The sequence below is a fragment of the Mangifera indica genome, chromosome 18 (genome assembly GCF_011075055.1).
Source record: "Mangifera indica cultivar Alphonso chromosome 18, CATAS_Mindica_2.1, whole genome shotgun sequence".
Taxonomy (NCBI): domain Eukaryota; kingdom Viridiplantae; phylum Streptophyta; class Magnoliopsida; order Sapindales; family Anacardiaceae; genus Mangifera; species Mangifera indica.
In genome coordinates, this window is record NC_058154.1 from 10,878,890 (window position 1) to 10,901,030 (window position 22,141).

The window sequence follows — 22,141 nt, forward strand, 5'->3', positions numbered from 1 at the left end:
TTTATCTATTTGATATATTTAATTTAATTTTTAAAAAATAATTTGACTCAAATAAAATTTTTTTGTTTAAAACAAAATGATGAACGCATCACCACATGGGTTTGGCCACAACTTCAAATTAAAATCTTTTACTATTTCAATGAGATGATAAGTAATTCCTTATCAATATTTCGTTTGCATTGGATACCCAATAGTTAATAGGTAATTTATATTTTACGTTAGGGCTCAATAATAATTTTTTGTAATAACCCTCAAGGGTAATTTGAATAAAAAAAATAAGATTTTAAAATTATTAAAACAAGAATTTCACTTGATTAGTATGATCAATTTAATTATAAAATAATCAATAAAATTATGTGTATTCACTTTAAAATACATAAATATATACATATTTATATGTATCATTATGTGATTGAATGATTTTGAATTAAAAATAAAATAATAACCAATCATATGATGATACATATGAGTGTGTATATATTTGTATACCCAAAATAGGTACACATAGTATTACTCTAAAATAATAGCCTGATTTAAATAAAATTTTATGGGCACCGAAAGAAAATTCATAACGAACTATTCAAACTCACGATGTGTCTCGAGCACTAAATTATTAAACCATTTGGTGGTGACGGAGTGCTTGTCATCTCAGTGAAATAGTTTATGTAATTTGAGGCTGTCATATTTATGTCAATTTCTCTCTGTCACATTTAATAAAATTAATTATATACTATACTTAAGGATAATGAAGTGGGAATTAGGTCATTTCCAGATCATATAACAAATATAATTAAACATTTTTCCATGATCTCTAGGCTTAAGAGCAATTAACAATAAATAATCAAGCCGTTTTAATTTAATAAAGTAATAAATATATTTCAAATTATAGTACAAGGGTAATAATGTAACTTCACATGTACTTGCCAAAAATCCCAGTTTCCACCTCCAATTATTATGTCCTTTCTGAGATTTTTTTCAATCCATACCTCTCAGTTTTGTTCTCTCTACAGGCAACACTCTCTTTCTCTTAGCCAGCCATGGCGACTGAACAAGAACTGTCTTCACGTGCAACCCATATGCAATACTTCACGGACGACGATTCTGATGACGAAATGGTTAACCAAGAAGACGAAGATGAAGAAGAAGAAGGAGACGATTCATCACATAATGAGAATTCTTGCAAGAGTATGTTCTCCGTGTGCGGCCGTGGAGCTCGAGGAACCCGACGAGGTTGGTCTCTGGGTCAAGTTTTGGACCCGAGAGCCAAATGGGTTCAAGAATGGAATAGGGTTTTTCTCCTCGTTTGTGCCACGGGACTTTTCGTCGACCCTCTCTTCTTCTACGCTCTCTCAATAAGTGACACATGTATGTGCCTCTTCCTCGACGGGTGGTTCGCCATCACCGTCACGGCTCTCCGCTGCATGACCGACGTCTTACACTTATGGAACATGTGGTTGCAGCTCAAGATGGCCAAGCGAACCTACGGTGTTGGTGCTGCTGCCACCACCTCCTCCACGACAATACAGCGGCAGAATTCACGCTCGGTGGCTCTCCGTTACTTGAAAGCTAAAAAAGGCTTCATCTTTGATCTATTCGTTATTCTCCCTCTCCCTCAGGTACAAATTAATTAATACATGTTTAAATTTTTTTTTAAAGGTCGAATTAATCATACTAAGTGAATTAAACTCCGGATTTGATAATTTATTCTATAATTATTAAACTAAATAAATTAAAATTTAGTTTTAATATATCATTAATAAAGCATAAACCCTGGTCTCTTATACACAAAACATCGTCTTTTCTCGTTCAAATTACATTTAAGCTAAACTTTCGTTTTCCTTCGTTTACCCCATTTTCCAGTATATCATTGTCATCTTCATTATTATTTCAGCCGCCTTCTACTGTCTTATCATTATGAGGTTTAGAAAAACCGAATATTTATCACCATTCACAACATTTTTGGACCTTTTTTTTTTTTTCAAATTTCATTATTAATTTATTTTGGGTAAATAGATTTGTGGGGGAGGAAGTGGGGGAAGACGACAAATGGAAACGAAGAAATTAGTCGTTTTATGCATGCAACAGAGATTGCTCTTTCTCTTACAGTGGGCTTATGCATGCAGTACAGCAGCTAACATGTGATGAAATCGTTTCGTATCTTAGTTTCAGATCAATTGTATTAACTTTTTTATACAAATTAAAGTGATAGTGCATGATTTAAAAAAAAAAAAAATTAGTTAAGTTCATGAAATTGTTATAATGCTGTCTGTTCTATTAAGACTAAGACGTCTTTCATGAATCATTATATTATGTCATGATTCTTCTACACCGAATAGTAAAATATGGTGGATTGGTGGTAGAGCTTGAGGCCTCTTCCACCATGTATTATTTATATTTTCAGAAACAATAAAATTATATATATAAATAACGATATATTATTATATAATTAGATATTATTTTATTTTTAATTTTTAATAATTTAATTATATGATGATTTATTATTATTTATACATAAAATTATACATATAACACAACTCTTTTGGAAAATTTTGTTATGGTTTGCGTCACTCATAGTATCTATACACGTAACAAAATCTTTACAGAGAAAGAAAATTGGTTCTTCGATTGAGTCCGGAAATTATTATTTTCCTTTTTAAAAGAAATTCATGACTCCCGTAACCATTTTCTGGTTGCTTTAGTTTTCTCGGGAAAGAAATTCGAGAAGATGGAAGTAAATTTTTTCAGCCACCCAAAAGTTATAATATACACGTGTTAGTTTATTATTTACTGTTTGTCTCATTGTCTGTAAGTATATACAATTTTCCAGCTCTATCATTGGCCACAGATTAAAGCTGCCTTGGTTGAGAAAGCAGAATTTAATTGGAAGCGACAATGCTATTAAAAATTACGAAGATTGGTCATGTGATCAAAGCATGTGAAAGATTCCATCCAAGTGGTACAATTCAAAAAGCTTGACCAGTGACCACTCTTGTTTGTGTCATGCTATGAATAACAGAAACGCACCCCCGTTTCCAAATCCAAAATGCTTTAAAATTGGTACAAACGATTCCAAGGTATTTTGAAAATATAAAAAAAATTTAAAAATTAATTTTATCTTCTACTCTCTTTTATAATTTTACACTCTAACTTGATTTTGTCTTTTTTCTTTTCCGACATCTAAAACTGCTCTCCTTTCTGACATGTTGAATCTCATTGTCTCTTTATTTCCGTCTTCTTCAACTGTTTGCAAAACTCAAAAAATCGGTTTCATTAGGTTTGACATATATTATTTATTTAGTTATTAGTTGATAGACCAAGATAGTTTAATCTTATATTTATATAAGAAAAACCTCAATATGCTTTCTCACATTTTATATATTTTTAAGAAAATATGCTTTAATCTTTTTATTTTTGCGTTTTCACGTTTCAACATTTCTATTTCGATGCTATATAAGTGTCTGTTAAAGGGATGAGTAGTCAAATATCTCCTGTATCACTTTATTAGCAGTCTCTAGAATGATAATGGCATCAATCAAGAATGTTGAAAGTCTTGGCCAGTTTTTAGCAACTCGTTGAACTGTATTTCTTTCCTAAAACTGTGAAATGAACGTTTACAGGTTGCGCTGTGGGTGGCGATCCCGGCGTTGCTGGAGAAAGGATCGATAACTACGGTGATGACAGTGTTCTTGATAATGTTTCTGTTTCAATATCTTCCCAAGATTTACCACTCGGTGTGCCTCCTGCGCCGCATGCAGAATCTTTCTGGCTACATTTTCGGCACAATCTGGTGGGGGATTGTGCTCAACATGATAGCTTATTTTGTAGCATCACACGTGAGTTCATCTTTTACACTGCTTTTAATTTACGCTTTTCATCGAAAGAATAATTAAAGTTGAAACCATAAATTGAAGTGTTGTTTGTGAATACAAAATCTGATCCTTTTTGCTTTTCAATAAAGATGGGAGAATTAAATTATTATACAAAGGTTTACAATCTGTGGCCAAAAGTTGTCCAACTTTACAGACAAAAAGAAGAAAGATAAGACGGAAAGAGAAAAGTAAGAAATTTCACATGAGGTGAAATCCACAACAGTCTCGATATCGTGATTCATGCCAAGGAACTGTGTTAATATTTCTTTGACAACAGAAGCTTCTGGTCCATAGTAGCCTCAGGTCTGAAAATAGTTAGAAAAGAAACAAGTCGACTCTAGATTAGTTAGAGTGGGAAAGTTGAGGACTCCAGACAAGAGAGTAAAAGTTAAAAGCCTCCAAATGAAACTTTGTGTATAAGGGAGTAAAGGCTTAAGTAGCCTCTAATAACATTTTAAAATCAAACACTCAACTCACTTGTACAGTGGTTGTAGGGCTACTCATTAAACCCTTGGCTTAGGTGGGATTTCTCATTACGGAAAAGAAAAAGTATGAGTTTAAAACTCACTAATAATGTAGTAAGATTAAACTTTTGCAACAGTACAATATCTATCCTCTTGAGCAATATTATGTATACACATTTTTTAATATACAATTAGATATATACATAATGTATAATCATGTGATTAGATAAGGTGTTAATGTCCTCTCAAGATAATTAGGACTCCTAAGTCATTTTGTTAAGAATAGCAGTAAAATGGAAATACTATAATCTTCAGTTCTATGAATATAGGAATTTGAACTATGTGCAGGCAGCAGGAGCATGTTGGTATTTGCTAGGACTTCAGAGATCTGCAAAATGCTTGACAGATCAATGTAGAATAACAAATGGCTGTGACCTGAGATTACTGAGATGCAAGAATTCTATCTACTATGGCACAACTTCAAACATGGTGAGAGATAAAGCAAGACTGACCTGGGCAGAGAACGGAAAAGCAAGATTTAAATGCATAGACAGCCCTAATAACTATGACTATGGAGCTTATAAATGGACTGTTCAACTTGTCACCAATGATAGCCGCCTGGAGAAAATATTGTTTCCCATTTTTTGGGGCCTCATGACTCTTAGGTACTATTCTTTTCACCCTTCTCCAAGCTGAGTTTTTTTTTTTTTTAATTATATCTGTTCGACCTTTGTTTTGTTCTTCATTGATATTTTTTGTTGTGTAGTTGCACACAAAAAGAGTTTAACAAGACAAATATGGTCGCCAAAAATAGATTTTTTTGTTGTTGAAGAGTTTTAACAAGAAAAAAAAAATCTCGTTGTCACTTAATATTAAAGCTTCTGCCTTTAAAATTATTAAAAGTAGTCGATCGCTATAACGAATTTTTGATGATCATCAGCACTTTCGGCAACCTGGAGAGCACCACAGAATGGTTGGAAGTTGTTTTCAACATTATTGTTCTTACCAGTGGACTTCTTCTAGTGACCATGTTGATCGGAAATATCAAGGTAATGTTACTGTAATTAACCACATAACTGACCATAGAATTGAATTTTTGAGACAATTATAAAAACAATAAAACTATACATACTCATTTTGAATATACAAATAGTTATACATTTGATATATATTATTATATAATTAGATCATTTTGAATTAAAGATAAATAATAATTATTTATATGATGATATACGTAAGTATGTATCGATTTGTGTAATTAAAATGATTACGGATAATATTACTTTTATAAAAAAAGAAGTTTCATTAACTTGAAAGCCTGTGATTGTGATAATTAGTTCATAATTTTACTGGGTTTATATTTGATGGGGATGAAGGTGTTCTTGCATGCAACAACATCAAAGAAACAAGCGATGCACTTGAAGATGAGGAATATAGAATGGTGGATGAGGAAGAGGCACTTGCCGCAGGGGTTCCGGCAGCGAGTCCGCAACTATGAACGGCAACGCTGGGCCGCCATGCGCGGCGTTGATGAATGTGAGATGATCAGCAATCTCCCTGTGGGCCTTAGAAGAGACATTAAGTACCACCTCTGCTTGGACTTAGTCAAACAGGTAGCTCCAATTCTTAGCTCAATCAAAACCTTGAAATATATCAGAAGTTAATTTTTTCAGTTTTATTATGAATAGAAATGGAAAAGAAAATCTTGTACAATATCAAAAGCATACATATATGTGAAAGATTTAATTAGCATAAATAAACATAAGAGCATACAATTCTAATCTGCAGGATCTACACACAAGTATAAAATATTGAATTAAAATTTTAGAGTTATAAGATTACCGGAAACGCTATGCAATCTTTCTCCATAGAGCTTTCGAAATTATTTGTATTGGAGTGACTGATCTTTTGCTCTTAAAACCTATTTAAATTTGGATTCGACAAGAAAATTTAACCAATATATAAAAGGTTAATGAACCCTATCGAAGCTCTAACAAACCTAAAAGCTCTTACAATATTATCTCTCTTTTATCGCATTGAATTTATTTTCATAGATCACGTAAACCTATTTATTGGATTATTCAATTACTCAATTTTGTTAAACTAAAATCATAATTAAAATTAGCTCGCATAAGTAAATTTTCTAACAATATGTTGTTTCAGGTACCATTGTTCCAACATATGGATGATCTAGTCCTAGAGAATATTTGTGATCGAGTGAAGTCCCTCATATTCACAAAAGGAGAAATCGTAAGCTCTGATTTCAATCTTTTCTGGATCAATTTCAATATATTGAATGTTTATGCTGAAAATTTGAGTGTGATTATGTAAATGCTCGTGTAGATAACAAGAGAGGGTGACCCAGTTCAGAGAATGTTATTTGTGTTGAGGGGGCATCTTCAGAGTAGCCAAAATTTGCATAATAATATCAAGAGTTGCTGCATGTTAGGCCCTGGAAACTTCAGTGGCGATGAGCTTTTGTCATGGTGCCTGAAAAGGCCTTTCATTGAACGGCTTCCGCCATCGTCATCGACTCTGGTGACCCTGGAAACGACAGAGGCATTCGGCCTGGAAGCTGAGGATGTAAAATATGTAACGCAGCATTTCAGGTACACATTTGTCAATGAAAGAGTGAAGAGAAGTGCGAGATATTACTCTCCAGGATGGAGGACCTGGGCCGCGGTGGCAATTCAGCTGGCTTGGAGGCGGTACAAGCACCGTTTAACGCTCACTTCATTGTCGTTTATACGGCCTCGGAGACCTGTGTCTAGGTGCTCATCTTTGGGGGAGGATAGACTCAGGCTTTATACAGCTTTGTTGACTTCACCAAAGCCAAATCAAGATGATTTTGACTTCTAAAACTTAAGGGAAATCATGTATGGACTTGGGAAGTAATTTAGTTCTCTTTCTTATCCATTAGGCAATAAATTTCTCCTCCATCAATGATCCAAAATCTGTTCCCACATTGCATTGCCACCCTGCTCCATAAGTCCCATCAAATTCCTGCATATCATCAAACATAAACAAGCTCAGTAATGAACTGAGCCACCAGAATTCAAACAGGCAAGAATTTAAGCAGGTGTTGGTTTTGTAGTGGTCCATCTAATGTGTGAGGATGAGATTGAGAGGCTGGGGGGCCAGAAATTGTCATTTCCTTTAGAAGGCAAGAAAAGAAAAGATTGTTTAGTTATAAATCTAATTTGACTAAGTGGAGATCTATACATTGGAGGCGATAAATAGAATAAAGTCCATGGAGAAGAAGAAAAATTTACATGCATTAAATGAAGGCTCTTAAGAGTTTATTATCAAGTTTTTACACCCAAATCTGGTGTCGGTGTATCTGAAAAATTTTAGAATTTACATATATTAAGAGCAATGATAATATAATAAAAATGCATTTGAAAAATTTTAAAATTTTAGGGGATGTTTATAATATTTTCAAAGAAAATATGTAACTATTAGATTTTTTTTTGTTAAGTTGTATCTTATAATATAATATAATACGATAAATAATATAAGATATGAAAAATTAAATTTTCAATCGATATGTGATTAGAGTAGTATGACAATATTGATTATAAGTGCAATTACTGAATAAATCATGGCCAAAATTCATATATAATTTCTCTTATCACTCACGAAGCTGGGCTGGACTTGGGGAAGCTTTTGACTGGCCCAGAATCATTGCAGGTTAACTACCACATGATACAAATTAATTGGATTTTTGTCCTGCATAGGTATTAGCTGTTGGAGAGTCAAAAAGGTTTTAACCAAAAAAATAAGAAAGTGGCCAAACGACTACCGCCCACCTAAGGTTTGGTGCAAAGATGGCATGTATAGACGATGATTCGACATTTTAAATATTTATCTAAGATTTAGTTTATTTTTATATATTATATTAAGATTAAAAATAAAATTATTATTTCATCAGTAATATTAAAACAAATAGAATTATATCTCATTTTTTCCCATTGGTTTAAAAAACTAATAATTTTTTTTCAAGATTAAGTTTTAAAAAATTCATTTTTCCTTAAAGGTTTGAAAAACAAATTTGGTCAACGACAACCTCCCTCTCTAGCATTTCTCTCTCTATGACTCTTTCTTTGGCTAACAAAACCTTTGTTTGGACTACAAAGGCGTCATCCAGACAAAGGTTTTGTTGGTCGAAGAAAAAACCGTCAGGAGAGGAATACCAGAGAGGGAGGCATCGTTCATTAGATTTGTTTTCTAAACCTTAGGGAGAAAAGTTAATTTTTTAAAATTTAATTTTAAGGAAAAGTTGTTAGTTTTTCAAATCAAGAGGAAAAAATAAGGTATAATTTTATTTATTTTAATATTATTGATAAAATAACAATTTTACTCTTAATCTTAATAAAAAATTCTTGAATGAGTATTTAAATTTTTGAAATCTCACGAGTGTGAGTGTGTATTTGTTTAAGTACCAAACCTTAGGTGAGAAATAGTCTTTTGGCTGAAAAAAGTCTAAAAGGAAAAAAAATCACAAAGATTTTAGACATGGTTTAGTGGTCCCCATGACTTTCATCAAACAACTATATCTCCTCCTAGATCCTAGATTTTAAAATTATAGTTATCAATATCTTACGATATACGATACGTATCTTATGATACGATACGATATAAGAGAAAAACGATACGTATTATGAGATTTATCAAATTAATATGATACAGTAAATATATCATACGATATGATACGATATATTTTACTAATACAAATCGATACACTTTTTAAAAAAAATGATATTATAGTAAGGATGTATATGAAAAATTTTAAAATTTTAAAAATATTTATGATATTTTTTAAAATGATGACGTGTTAATTATAATTTTTTATTTTTTATTCATATTTCATCATTTTATTTTTACAAATTATATCATACGACATAATATGATACTCGATACATAATATAAAAAATTAGATTTTTGATACATGATTAGAGTACCACGATTGCAATGCAAACAACAAGATCTCTTTCTTTATTTATTTTATTTACATAATTTTATCAATTAACTTTCCGGAAAAAGGCAATAATTTCACATGGAAGGCCACCTATCCGCCTACATGGTTTGAGAAAATCAAACAAATAAGACATCAAATCTTCCTTGTGTAGAATCAAACTAATACGGATGGGTCTTGGTTATTAAAAAAAAAAATTATTTCTTCCTGACAAAGAAACCAACACAAACCAATTCCGTCAGCAGCCAAGATCTGGGTAACGTGCCTACTAAGTTATTCAACCCATTTCTTTACAGGTGAAGGTAGCTTTTCAACCATTTCAGCCCAGTTGTTGTTGCCCAGTTTCTTTCTTCCACTTCACCCACCTGCATCTTCTCCTCCATCCACGTTTCAATTTTTGTCAACAAAATAATGTGATTGGAATCAATACAAAAACGAAAAGAGGAAAAGATTCAAGAGAAAGATTCAAACCCTCTTTCTCCCTTGCCACCTTTCTCTCTTCAACCCCTCACACCATTCTTTCCGTTCAAAATTTTTCAACAAAAGACCTACACACAAATTTTTTGTTTTATATCTTCTCTCCCTTTATCGTAATCTACCTAATTCATTATCAACGCCGCCTGCTCCACCCGGAACTCATTTTCAGACGAAGAGACGCCTCGCCGGGAAACGTTGAAATAAAAAATGAGGTGTTCTCTCTCTGCCTGTTTTGGCTTGGGTAAACGTAACGAAGCGCAAGAGAAGAACGTGACGGCGGATGTGTCGGTGGAGGAGCAACGACAGGGTGGAGCAGTGTTGGTGGAGCTGTTTTCTTCACAGGGTTGCAAGACATCGCCGGAGGCGGAGGTGCTGGCGTCGCGGCTGGGGAGAGGGGACTTCGAGCTGCAGGTTCCGGTGATCGTATTGACGTACCACGTGGACTACTGGGACTACATGGGGTGGAAGGATCCGTACGGATCCAGCCAGTGGACTGTTCGACAAAAGGCTTATGTGGAGTCATTGAATCTTGATACAATGTTTACGCCGCTGGTGGTGATTCAGGGGAGAACCCAGTGTCAAGGAAATGATCAAGATGGCTTGTTGTCCGCCATTACTGCTGCACCTAGATTCTCTGCTCCTACCTTACAGGTTATTATTGATCTTTTCTAATTATATTTATTGTAAATTGTTAATAGAGACTGATTCGAATTGAGTTTAAACTTATAAAGTATTCCACTTATTAAGTTTATGAATTTGAAAATTTTGATTCAAATTTATTAAAATAATATTTTAATTAATATACATTTAAATATTATCCTTTTTTCGATAGGTTAGAAAAGGCAGATTTGTCCACAATGTAATCTTTCCTTTGTCTACTAATAAATAGAAGTAAATAGGCCCGAAAGCTTGTACTGCTGGAATGTTAGACCAATTTGAATAAAAAGAAGTGAAAGCTTCGAAAGAGCCCATCAATTATGTCACTGATAACTCACATATATTTTTTTATTCTTCAATTACAGTCACTATTGAATTTTCCAAGTTACTTATCAATATTTTCCCTACAATTTTTTATTAGGAATATTTTTTTTTTATAGGCTCTTAACTAATTTACTAATCTCAAGTTCGGTTAAGTTTGACATTTTAGTCGAACTCGAATAATTTTAAAGGAAGTTCAATAAGTTCAAGCTTGAATAATTTCAAGGAGAACTTGAACTCAATTCCACTCAAGTTCCTCTCAAGACCGAGCTAACTTGAATCTACTCTTAATTGTTTTTTCATATATATATATATACCTGAGTCTTTGGATGCCAATTAAAAATGCAGTCTATATGAAAATGCAGGCGAGCTTCCAGAGGCCTACACCAGAATCTCTGCAAGTTTCTCTAACAGGAGCATTGAGGAACAAGGTGGAGAATCAAGGGGCAAATGTGATGGTGGCTCTGTATGAAAGTGGGTTGGTGACCGACGTTACAAAGGGAGAGAACCAGGGGCGGGTCCTCTCAAATGACTATGTTGTGAGGAAGCTTGAGAAATTATGCAGTGTAAAAGACATCTCGGCCAAGAAGAATGTTTCGGGTAGTGTTAATTTCCCCCTTTGGCAAGGCTTTAACAGTGGCAAATGTGGTGTTGCTGTCTTTGTTCAAAGCAACTCTCATCACATTTTGTGTTCACAGAACTTTCAGTTGCCGGACAATATATGAGACTGGATTGAGTTGATTGTGTTACTTCTTTGGGCCTTTGTGTAGATGTGCTTCTGGTTTAGGTAATGATTTCTCTTCTTTGCGGTTCGTTTTGGACTCCTCTTCATTGTAATTTTTACTCCTCTTTCTTATTGTATTGTTAATATATATATATATATTTGGTTGGACAAAAAGACGAATAGATTTGATAAAGGCTCCCTGAATTTGTGAGGCCTAGAGGACTCAGGCCTGCCGTATCATGCTGATCTTGATGTAACCCATGTGCTAACAAACACGATGTAGGGTTTTTGTCTTATTTTCTCATGGGTTTTGATTGGAACGTGGATTAAATTATATATTTTTTAATATTATGAATTTTTTATTAATATTTAGTTAACTTTTTTAATTTTTTTTTTTTTACATTTTTGCTAATTGACCCATAAACCTTATCGGACAGTTTGTTTTTTTTGTTTTGTCAGACTGATATAGGCCATACCAAAATTATAGGATCACTTTTGATCTATTTATGAAAATATATGGAGATATTAATTAAAATAGATAAAAAAATTTCTGCTTATACCTTTTTAGGCAAACACACAGTAGTTTTACTTTTACAAGTAATTTTTTTTATAACTCCAAAAATACCCTCCTAGCCCTGTAGCTGTAGGCGCTGGAAGGAAGGTGTGGTGCGCGCAGTGCGTGCAGTGCGCGCGGTGCGTACAAAGTGCGCACACCCTCATATATATATATATATAAACAGAGTGCGGGGGTGCGCGCAGTGTGTGCAGTGCGCGCACCATTTCTTATATATATATATATATATATATATATATATATATATATATATATATATTAAATAATATAATATAATATTTAAAAAATATAATAAATAAATATATATTAAATGAGTTTACTTGAACGAACTTTAATTCGAGTTTTATATATACAAATCAAGTCAAACTCAAATTAAAATATATTTGAAAATCAATCACGAGTTTAAGCTCGAGCTAAAATATATTAATTTTTTTTTTAAACTACGCTGCACAAACCACAAGTAAACCAAATTCGAGTGAACAAATTTGTGGAGCTTTAGCCAAGTTCGGCCTGTCTATATGAACTAGAACAAAACACGAACTCTCAATCCATGAGGTGAGTCGAGTTGATCTCTAGCTCGGCAAACCCTCTTGAAAATGAACTAAAAACAAGTTTTACCTTATTCAAACTCGATTCAGTTCGAATCCATCTCTAATATCGATATTATTTCAATTAACCTTGGGTGGAAAATAGGTTTTTGGCCTATTATATAATTTATGACATTATTCACATGATAATTATTTCATTTCAATAATAAATAAGCAAGAGACATAGTAAAATTATAATTAATTTTTATAAAAATAGCAATAAAATTTGTAAGTATGGTTAAGTTGTGGTAGAGTGAAGTGTGTGATATAAGGTAAAACAAAATTGAATTAGACATTAACATAGTTATTAATCTCTTGTAATATACGATATGTATCATATGATATGATATAGATAAAAAATGATATATATCATGCAGTATATTAAATTAATATGATACAATAAATATATTACATTATATGATATATATTATCGATACAAATATATATACTTTTTAGAGAAAATAATAATATATTAAAAATACATATGAGAAATTTTAAATTTTTAAGAGTGTTTGAATATTTTTGAAAATAATGTGTCAATTAAATTTTATTATTATTTTATGTTTTAAAAGTTATATCATATAATAGAATATAATATCCAATATACGATATAAAAGATTAAGTTTTTACGTACACAATATGATAACAATTCAACTCCCATGGACATTAAGGCAGACTGAAATCAGCATACGTAACCTTGACCAAATCTGACCTCAGCAGTTTGGCTACAGTCCAAAGAACATAAGGTGGCTGGAATAGTTGGGTACGATGCTGCTCGGACTATTATGGCATGTTTGACTGAGAAGTTGAATCGGAACTTTTTGGGCCAGGCCTAATAACTGCTTTTCCAACGACCAGTGGAAATATCAATTCAATGCATTTACAATTTGGGTTCTTTCAGAATGATTACTGACCCAGTTGAATGCATATACCAACTCAATCAAATGCGATCCGAGGTTCGACTGTTAGTCTTTTCCACAACCTCATTTGCTTTTCATTTACTTCTGTACTGCCATTGTTGTTCTGGATTCTTAGAAAAAGGGCAGACTCATTTTTTGGTCTCTCTGTTTTTTGCTGTGTCTCTGGGAGAAGGTTAAAAAGAAAAGAATTTCATTGACAGCTTTAGAATATTTATATATGTCAAACTGTCTTCAATCCATTTCCTTAACTACCTAATTGCAATTAATTCCAAATGGGATCATGGGTGGATCTAGATTTAATAACACCAATATTAAAATTTTGATTTATATGATTAATTAGTTTCGAAAAGACAATCCAATTCAAATAAATTTTTCGTTTGAAAAAGAAAGCTGCTTTCGTATGTATCTTTGAGGGGCCTAAGATTTATCTTCAAGGTTTCATATTTAGTCACTTGAATCAGAAGGAAGCACAAACCATTTTTCTCATTTTTGATTCTTGGTTTTCTTTGCCGTTTGCTTCGATGGGATAGTCACGGCGTTTCTCATTAAAAAGGAAAAGCTCTGCGTATATTAGGACTCTGGTATAATATCTGAACAAGCTACTTAATATGTTGAAACCATGGTAATCGAATAAAAAAATATCACAAATACTTTTAAAAATAAAAGATTCTTCATATATAACTCTGTTATATTATTATTTTTTTTAAAAAATATATTGATCTAGATCAATAATATGTATTATATTATAATATATATATCATATCATACAATACATATACTATATCATATTAATTTGATATATTTTATTATATATATCATTTTTTATTTGTATTATATTATGTTATAAAATATATATAATATATGTTAAGATATCGATAACTATGATTGAAACTATGGTTTGAATTAACATTGACGTTCACACCAACAAGGCAGTTGACAGAAATTATTATGCATTACATCAAATCAAATCAGTTAGGAGGAATTCATCATAAATGATCCCTGGCATGAGGGTAAGTTCTCATATGATACTGGAGGACGTCCGGGCTGTTATAGGTTGATTCAAAATGAACCACTACGAGAGTGGTTCATTGTTAGGTTTGAATGAGTTAAATTGAATTGACATGGTTTTAATTTATCTAGTTTAAATTTGACTCACGACCAATGTAAGTGTTCAAGTTTGTCTTATTACAATCTTTTTTAATTATTTTTTTCTTCTTTTTGAATAACATTTTTACTTTTTCGGTATTACTATTTATCAATTCAAACAAACCAATATTGGATTAAGCTTTGTAAAAGTTGGGCGTACCAAACAACTAGTTATGTGTCTCTGTTACTTGACTTAATAATAAAACTATATACATGTAGTTTACTTATATTTACATGAACAGATTCAATACTAAAAACTGGGTACTCACAACATTGCTTCTTGAATTAAAATGTTCTGTTTAAACTGTAGAAATGGTAAACAGTTTTATTATGATATCGTAAGGCCAAAAGACTTGTTCCCACCCAAGGTTAGGTGTAATTCCAAACTCATATCTTTCAACTTTTAAAAACCCAAAATCCCACCCTTAAACAAAATTTTGTTAAAAATCTCAATTAAAATTAAAGGTAAAATCATTGTTTAACAAAAAATTTAAAAAATTAAAGTTTTATTATATTTTCTCTCCTCAATTAGAAAATTTAACAATTTCCTTTTCATCCAAAATTTGAAAAGTGGAAATCTCTCCTCTAGGGTTTTGTCGTCTCTGGCCGTGTTGGCTCTCTCTTTCAGGTTATCTCGCTCTACCGATCGAACTTCACCCTTTCACGAAGACAAAATTATTTTTGTCGGAATATCTTCGTTTTGAAAATTATCACTTTTCAAACTTTAGAGAGAGAAACATTGTTAGATTTTCAAATTGAGAGGGGAAATATAATAAAATTTAAGTTTTTTTAAATTTTTTTGTTAAATGATAATTTTGCTATTAACTTTAACTAACATTTTTAACAGAATTTTACTTATGGATGAAATTTTAAGTTTTTTAAAGTTTCAGATTTTGAGTTTTTAATAGTTTAAGAATGTAAATTTGGTATTACACCTAATCTTGCGTGGGAACAAGTATTTTGGCTGATACCATAATTGGCTCATGATAAGAAAAGTCAATTCCTAAGTGATCAGTGTCGTCATATTCGTGCATGGAGAATTAAGTTTTACCTAAAAGCGATTTTGGAAAAAGGAGATCATGGAGAAGCCAAAAACAATTTTTCTGATTTCCACGCGAGCTAGGGTCAATGACAGAATTCAAGCTTGAGCTGGTGGAGAAGACAAATCCCATTAATTGATGAGCCATCAGGAAATCTCCATTAGCCTCCAGCTGTTTCGAGTTTTTAAATTAATCTTGTGGGACATTGATAGTAACAGGCTAACAGCTTCCACACTTTTCTCAACAAACATTTCATGGGCAAGTCACTTTCTATGTTACTTCACCCCCAGGATACCGTTGTCTGTTCTTTTCCCGCAAGGGAGGGAAATTCCCAAATGTGGGAGCATAGGATCGAGACCCATCATTAAACGTGATTAGAAAGTTAATTACTGAATCTAAAGTTCTATCTGCTCAGTATGAGCAATTCAACCACAATAAACAGCAATTGAGGTCAAACAAGATTCCTCATTAAAAAAAAAAAAATCTAGACGCCTTATTGCCATTTCAATTCTGCAAAAGAAATGGCAACATCCATATTGCCTTCAAAATTTGGCTGGGTAATAAAATAGAGATATTCATTACCAAGCATGAACAAGATATCCTACAATCCGGTGAAATCATTAAATAATATTTAATAAAATATTACAACCGAGAAAAAAATGGCCGAAAAACTGGACAAAAATCTAAGCACCCTAAATCTGAAGCCTGGAGGTATACAAAATGAAGTGATCATACATTGCGCATCTATATTATTAGCATAACATAGCCAAAGCATTATCTACAAGAAAGGGGCTCACCCAAAAATCTAGAACCGTGGCCCTGTGAAGCACATTTAGAGGCATCATGTGCTATTTTTTTTTTTCTACACAGTGAGGGACCACCTTTCATGAAAAACTGAAGATTGAAGGGGTAAATGATACAGCGTCCCCATCTGGGCAGATAAATCGCTTTGGAATGAGTAGAGTGACCCTTCACACTGAGTCGACAACTTCAACCTGTTGCCGAGCCAGATATTTCTCTCTTCGTTCCTTCTGAAAAGGTGCAAAAATGGTTAGTGAGAGGAGAAGATTCAGAAAGTTGAGCATTTATTGAGATGGATTCAATAGTCATACCCATTCATCTATCACAAGACCTTCCCCAACTACTCGGGGACCCGTGTCTGGTGGAGGTCTCTTACGTGCTTCAAGAGCAGCCTCAGCTTCAGCCAACTGTCGCCTGAGTTTATCCAATGCCTTCAGCAAAACAATTAATAGCATTGTCATTATTAGCCGTTGTACACCATCAACAAGTCAAAATTTGACTGCACAAGTTGTCCCAATTATTCAAATAAATGAAATATCCAAACTACAGATATTGCACTTACAGGACTAGGACGCTCTGCATCTAGAAATACAACTCGCAAAATTCGCTCAACAGTCACTTGATCCTTTTGCTCATCAAACTACAATACAACAGGTAAAATAACAAATTTTGGGTCATGATCAGAATCCAAGAACAATATATGATATAAATACCACATCACAAGTACATCCGACAAAATGCGAAATTGATGATACAATCAACTTGAATCTACTATATTGACGAAAATTAAACAGCAATGTCATTTCCCTAAACATAAATCACAAATGCAAATCCACATAGAAGAAAGAATACTAAGAAGTTCCAAGAAGGTACTCCCACTCAAACAAACATTGTCAAGAACCTTATTTATCTCTTAGCAAAACACATATGATTGCCATCACCAAACCTCAAATAAACTTGACAATTACTGCATTGAAATTTGAGATTAACAGACAGTTTAAGAAGTTAAAACCAATTATCCAAAACCATAAAATAGCTTATCTTCTATCCAAAGGCAGTTTCTTAATTCGATTATATAACAATATATAAAAGAGCAACATGGTAACAAAAAAAATAAGGAGATGACTTACCAGCTCTGGCACATAGTCTATTCCTGCTTTCACTTTCAGACTCATTATCTTAAACTTATCCCTGCTCTTCTGATCCAGAGGTTTTTCATTATTCTCTGGATGCTCCACAAACTTGAAAACTACACACCATAAGATTTAAACAACAAACGTAAATCCAAGGCAAATCTTCAATAAAGTTGACAAAGCTGAACAACATTAAAAACAATTATAACCTCAATTTACATCAAACTCTAACCATACCAGTTGCAATAATGCTTTCTCCAGGCGCAAGTATGCCACCAGGTGGCCTCATGTAACAACTCTTTGGCGCAGTTGTTTGAAACTAAATCATTAACAAACAAAAACAATCAGAAAAAAAAAAAAAATTTCACAGTTACAACTACAATTATAGAAAAAAAAATACTTTATGATAGTAAATGCACCAACGGTTTAACAGGACATCCAGTAGCATTACCGAAAACATGCCAGGCGGTTACATTACCGTGACAGCAACACAAGTTATTCCCAATCCTTATATTTCATTTAAGAAAAAATTACTGGAACTGTAACATGGGAAAGTACAGTGTACAGATATGTCATATTTTAAGTAAATTAAGAATTGGAAAAAAAAAATCACCTTGAAAACCACATGGGACCTGCTGGTATTCTTTAACCTTATCGCACTTCTAACCTGCTTACCAGGTTCATCTGCACAACAATGATACCAAAATCCTGTTTTCAAAACCAACAAAAGTGCTTCCAAAATGCTAATCAATCTCGAAAACACAAAAAACAAAGATTAATCAACAATTACTATCAGAAAAAGATTATTTTAAAGACTTTCAAAAGTCAACGTTGACCTAGGACCTCAACACGTACAGGGGAAGTAGAGATTATTCGAAGGATCAAGGCGAAGTCGATGCCGAGGAGGAAGGAGGGATCTGGCCACCGACGACACCGTTTTCGTGGACCTAGAATAGAGAGCTGTAGAGTCCACGTGTCGGTCACCGTTGTTGAACTGGTGCGTGGACGACGAAGAAGAGGAGTTCGTTCCGCTTTGCCAAAAAGGACAGAGCCGGAAGAGCTTCATTTCGGAGTTCGACTTCTGCCGGTCGGCGACAGCCATAATGACCGCCGGGAAAAGCAGGTTGCCTCCGAGAGGTTGGACATAGGGGATTTGAATGGCCTCAGCCTCACGAGTTTTAAACTTGGCGGATTTGAAATGTTTCTTAAAGTATAATTAAATTAGATTTTGTTGTCCGCGCATTAAGGTGGTTGTACTTTGGATTAAGGATTAATGTGACTGGCGGAGGAGATTAAGGCTTTAATCAGTCAGTAATTAATGATTTACTATTTGTAATCAGTGAGATTGGTGCTGACGTGGAGGGTTGGGAGTAACGGCATTCTGCAAAATTGCGAATGGACAAATTAGGTGACGCAAAGCACGGCATCTGCCTTTGTCGGCTGGATTTGTTGGCATGGATTAGTTGGGAAGTTGGGAATTAATTGCGTGGGTTGGATAACAACATGATTATGATTAAGAGTCTTATAGAGTGATTATCTTAATAAGCATAACTTATACTGTAAAGGAATAGTTTGAGTAATAAAAGAAGATATTTTATATATAAAAAAATATAAATTCAAATCTTTCTTAATAATATATCAAGATCAAACTCTTAACTTATTTGATTTTAAGATTATAAGGTCAATCAATGGATCTATAGTTTGTTCTACTTAATATAATTGATTATGATTTAGTACGAGAATCCGATTTAAATAAAATTCTTTGTTATCGAAATAATAATAATAATAACTTATTTTTGAATGGTAAGTGAGATAGGCCAAAATATCCTATAAATAAGTTATTTATAGAAATATAAAATTTAATTATTTAAATTATTGTTAAGATTTTAATAATTAATGTATGTAATTTTGTGTCTTGCATAGGAGAACTTACGATAGTGTTAATTCGAACTAGTTAAATAACTCTATAATTTATTACAGTAACAATAATTAAAAGTGTGTATAAATTGAACTAATTTAACTTACTATTTGAGAATTTATGTTCACGATTATATTGCTGACGATTTTAGAAAAGTGTTTTGATGAAACTTCACTAAAGTTTCGTTTCGAAAAAGATTTAACTTGAAGAATTGACTAACGATGATAGTTAAATTTTTCTAGCGAGTCATTTTGCCTATCTCATTTTGTTTCAAGAAAGATTTATCTAATTACTTCTCTCTACAAAAAAAATGTTTATTCTTATATCGAGTCTTTAACCCATTATTGTTATATCTAATCGCTTCTTCTGGTGTCATTTTATAAGTTTGCAAATTTGATAATTGAAGTGTCTCGTACAGAAAAGGAAAGGAGGGTATTTATACTTTATTTTGAAATAATTTAAATAATTTTAAGATATATTTATTCAAGGTTGAAAATAATAATTATTATGATGTGTTTGGCTTGAATAATATTTTATTATTAAAATTGAAAAACTATCTTAAAGATTAATTATTTATAAGATTATTTAATATAAGTAATTACTATATTTGATAAAATTTGATATGTATAAATAATTATTGTGTTTCGATAGAGATAATAAAATAATACTAATATATTATTTTACTTAAATATCATTGGGTATAATTATTCTAAAATATTTCTTATGTTATTTATTATATTAATTAAAAATGAGGTTATTTTTACGCTAAAAAAATTAATAAATAAGAATATAATTATAATAAAATCAAGATTATTTTAGTAATATTTTAACATTTATGATAGATGTGATAATAAGATTACTTCTTATATTACCTATCATATTACTATTAGTAATAATGTAAGTAATAAAAGATAAATTATCAGAGTAATCTTTTTATATATGAAACAAACAACCCATTAACGAATATATATACACATACAATAAAATTATGTGTGTTCATATTGAGTATACAAATGAATACACACTTAATATATGTCATCATATAATTTGATAATTTTAAATTAAAAATAAAATAACACTCAATCATGTGATGACACATATAAATATATATCTATTTGTATATTTAAAACGGATACATATAGTATTACTGATATACGTATATACTATTTATCCAGAGGCACTAGAGATATTTATCAAAATTATCACTCTAAAAACTTAAATTATTGATTTGAATTAACTCATAAGATTAGACATAAATCATAATTTAACCTGAATTTAGTAAGATAAGTTTGCGTGTAAATCATGGTTCAAAAGAAACAAAAACAGTTAATGAGGTTGAGCCATCAACCTACCCATAATAGTTAGGTGAAATGTATTTAATTGCTCATTCACAATAATCTAATATTTTCATTCAATGAATTTGTATTAATATATATATATTTTTTTGTGAAATATTTGAAACATTTGGAATCTTTATTATTAGGCCAAAAGACTTATTCTCACCCAAGGTTTGATGTAATTCTAAACTTTCACTCATCAATTTTCAAAAACTCGAAGCCTCGTTTATGAGACAATTTTTGTTAAAATTCTCAGTTAGATATAAGGACAAAATCATAATTTTAATAATAATATTAAAAAATATATAATTTATTATATTTTTCTTCTATATTTTAAAATCTAATAACTTCACCATTTTTAAAGTTTTTTACTTTGCAAAAGTTTTATTTTTCCCTCAAACTTGAGGTTTTTTTCGTATCGCCATCGTTCTCTCTCTCTCTTTTTTGGATGACTGATCCAAACGATTTGTCTAGATGCGTTGTCGGCTTGACGAAGCAACGGAACATCCTCCAAACGATACCTTCATTGTTGGGTGGAATGTAATATGTCTGACTTCAATTACTCATTTACAATAATCTAATATTTCCATTCAATGAACTTGTATTATTATTTATTCTTTTTTTGAAATATTTGAAACATTTTGAATCTTTATGTTATTATAAAAAAGTTGTCCTGCATCCAGACAAGAACTGCTTTAGTTCAAAGCTCTTCTTTAAAAGTGTTTTTGTATTTATCAGATGGGGTAAAACTTTCAGAAAAAAAGAGATCATAAAATAAAATTTATGAAAATAAAATTTTTATGAGAATATTTTTTATTAATTTATTTAAAAAACAAATATATAACTGAAATAATACAATAAAATTAGGTGTAACGATTTTGAGTATATAAATATATATATATAATATAAATATATAAATAAATAAATAAATAAATAAATAAATAAATAAATATATATATATATATATATATATATATATATATATATATATATATATATATATATATATATATATAAATATATATATATATATATATATATATTTGATATGTGCTATCAAGTGATTGAATGATTTTGAATTAATAATAATAAAACATTCAATCATGTGATGATACATATAAATGTGTATATATTTATATGTTCAAAATGTTTATACATAATACACTATTATTATAACATTTAATTTCATCGGATGAAC

The 22,141-nt window shown here is 31.6% G+C and overlaps 3 protein-coding genes across 4 annotated transcripts; 2 read left to right on the forward strand and 1 right to left on the reverse strand.

The window, feature by feature from the left end:
- The first annotated feature begins 972 nt into the window (after positions 1-972).
- LOC123201393 (cyclic nucleotide-gated ion channel 4-like) lies at positions 973-7,286 on the forward strand. Its single transcript, XM_044616876.1, has 7 exons — positions 973-1,616; positions 3,618-3,833; positions 4,682-4,998; positions 5,274-5,382; positions 5,710-5,946; positions 6,497-6,583; positions 6,677-7,286. The coding sequence occupies exons 1-7, from the start codon at positions 1,038-1,040 to the stop codon at positions 7,190-7,192; spliced, it is 2,061 nt and encodes a 686-aa protein (XP_044472811.1). The 5' UTR covers positions 973-1,037; the 3' UTR covers positions 7,193-7,286.
- A 2,258-nt stretch (positions 7,287-9,544) lies between these two features.
- On the forward strand, positions 9,545-11,699 carry LOC123201641. The gene is made up of 2 exons (XM_044617231.1): positions 9,545-10,436; positions 11,129-11,699. The coding sequence occupies exons 1-2, from the start codon at positions 9,993-9,995 to the stop codon at positions 11,486-11,488; spliced, it is 804 nt and encodes a 267-aa protein (XP_044473166.1). The 5' UTR covers positions 9,545-9,992; the 3' UTR covers positions 11,489-11,699.
- Positions 11,700-16,353: 4,654 nt separating this feature from the next.
- On the reverse strand, positions 16,354-18,860 carry LOC123201382 (vesicle-associated protein 4-1-like). Of its 2 annotated transcripts, XM_044616862.1 has the most exons (7): positions 18,544-18,859; positions 18,302-18,372; positions 17,926-18,007; positions 17,686-17,804; positions 17,118-17,195; positions 16,867-16,986; positions 16,354-16,785 (listed from the first exon to the last, which is right to left on the reverse strand). In XM_044616862.1, exons 1-7 carry the CDS (start codon positions 18,788-18,790, stop codon positions 16,726-16,728), a joined length of 777 nt encoding a protein of 258 aa, XP_044472797.1. In that variant the 5' UTR covers positions 18,791-18,859; the 3' UTR covers positions 16,354-16,725. The 2 variants fall into 2 exon arrangements, with proteins under 2 accessions (XP_044472797.1, XP_044472798.1); XM_044616863.1 differs by lacking the exons at positions 16,354-16,785; positions 16,867-16,986; positions 17,118-17,195 and adding an exon at positions 17,239-17,522 and having other exon boundaries at positions 18,544-18,860.
- Positions 18,861-22,141: the final 3,281 nt, after the last annotated feature.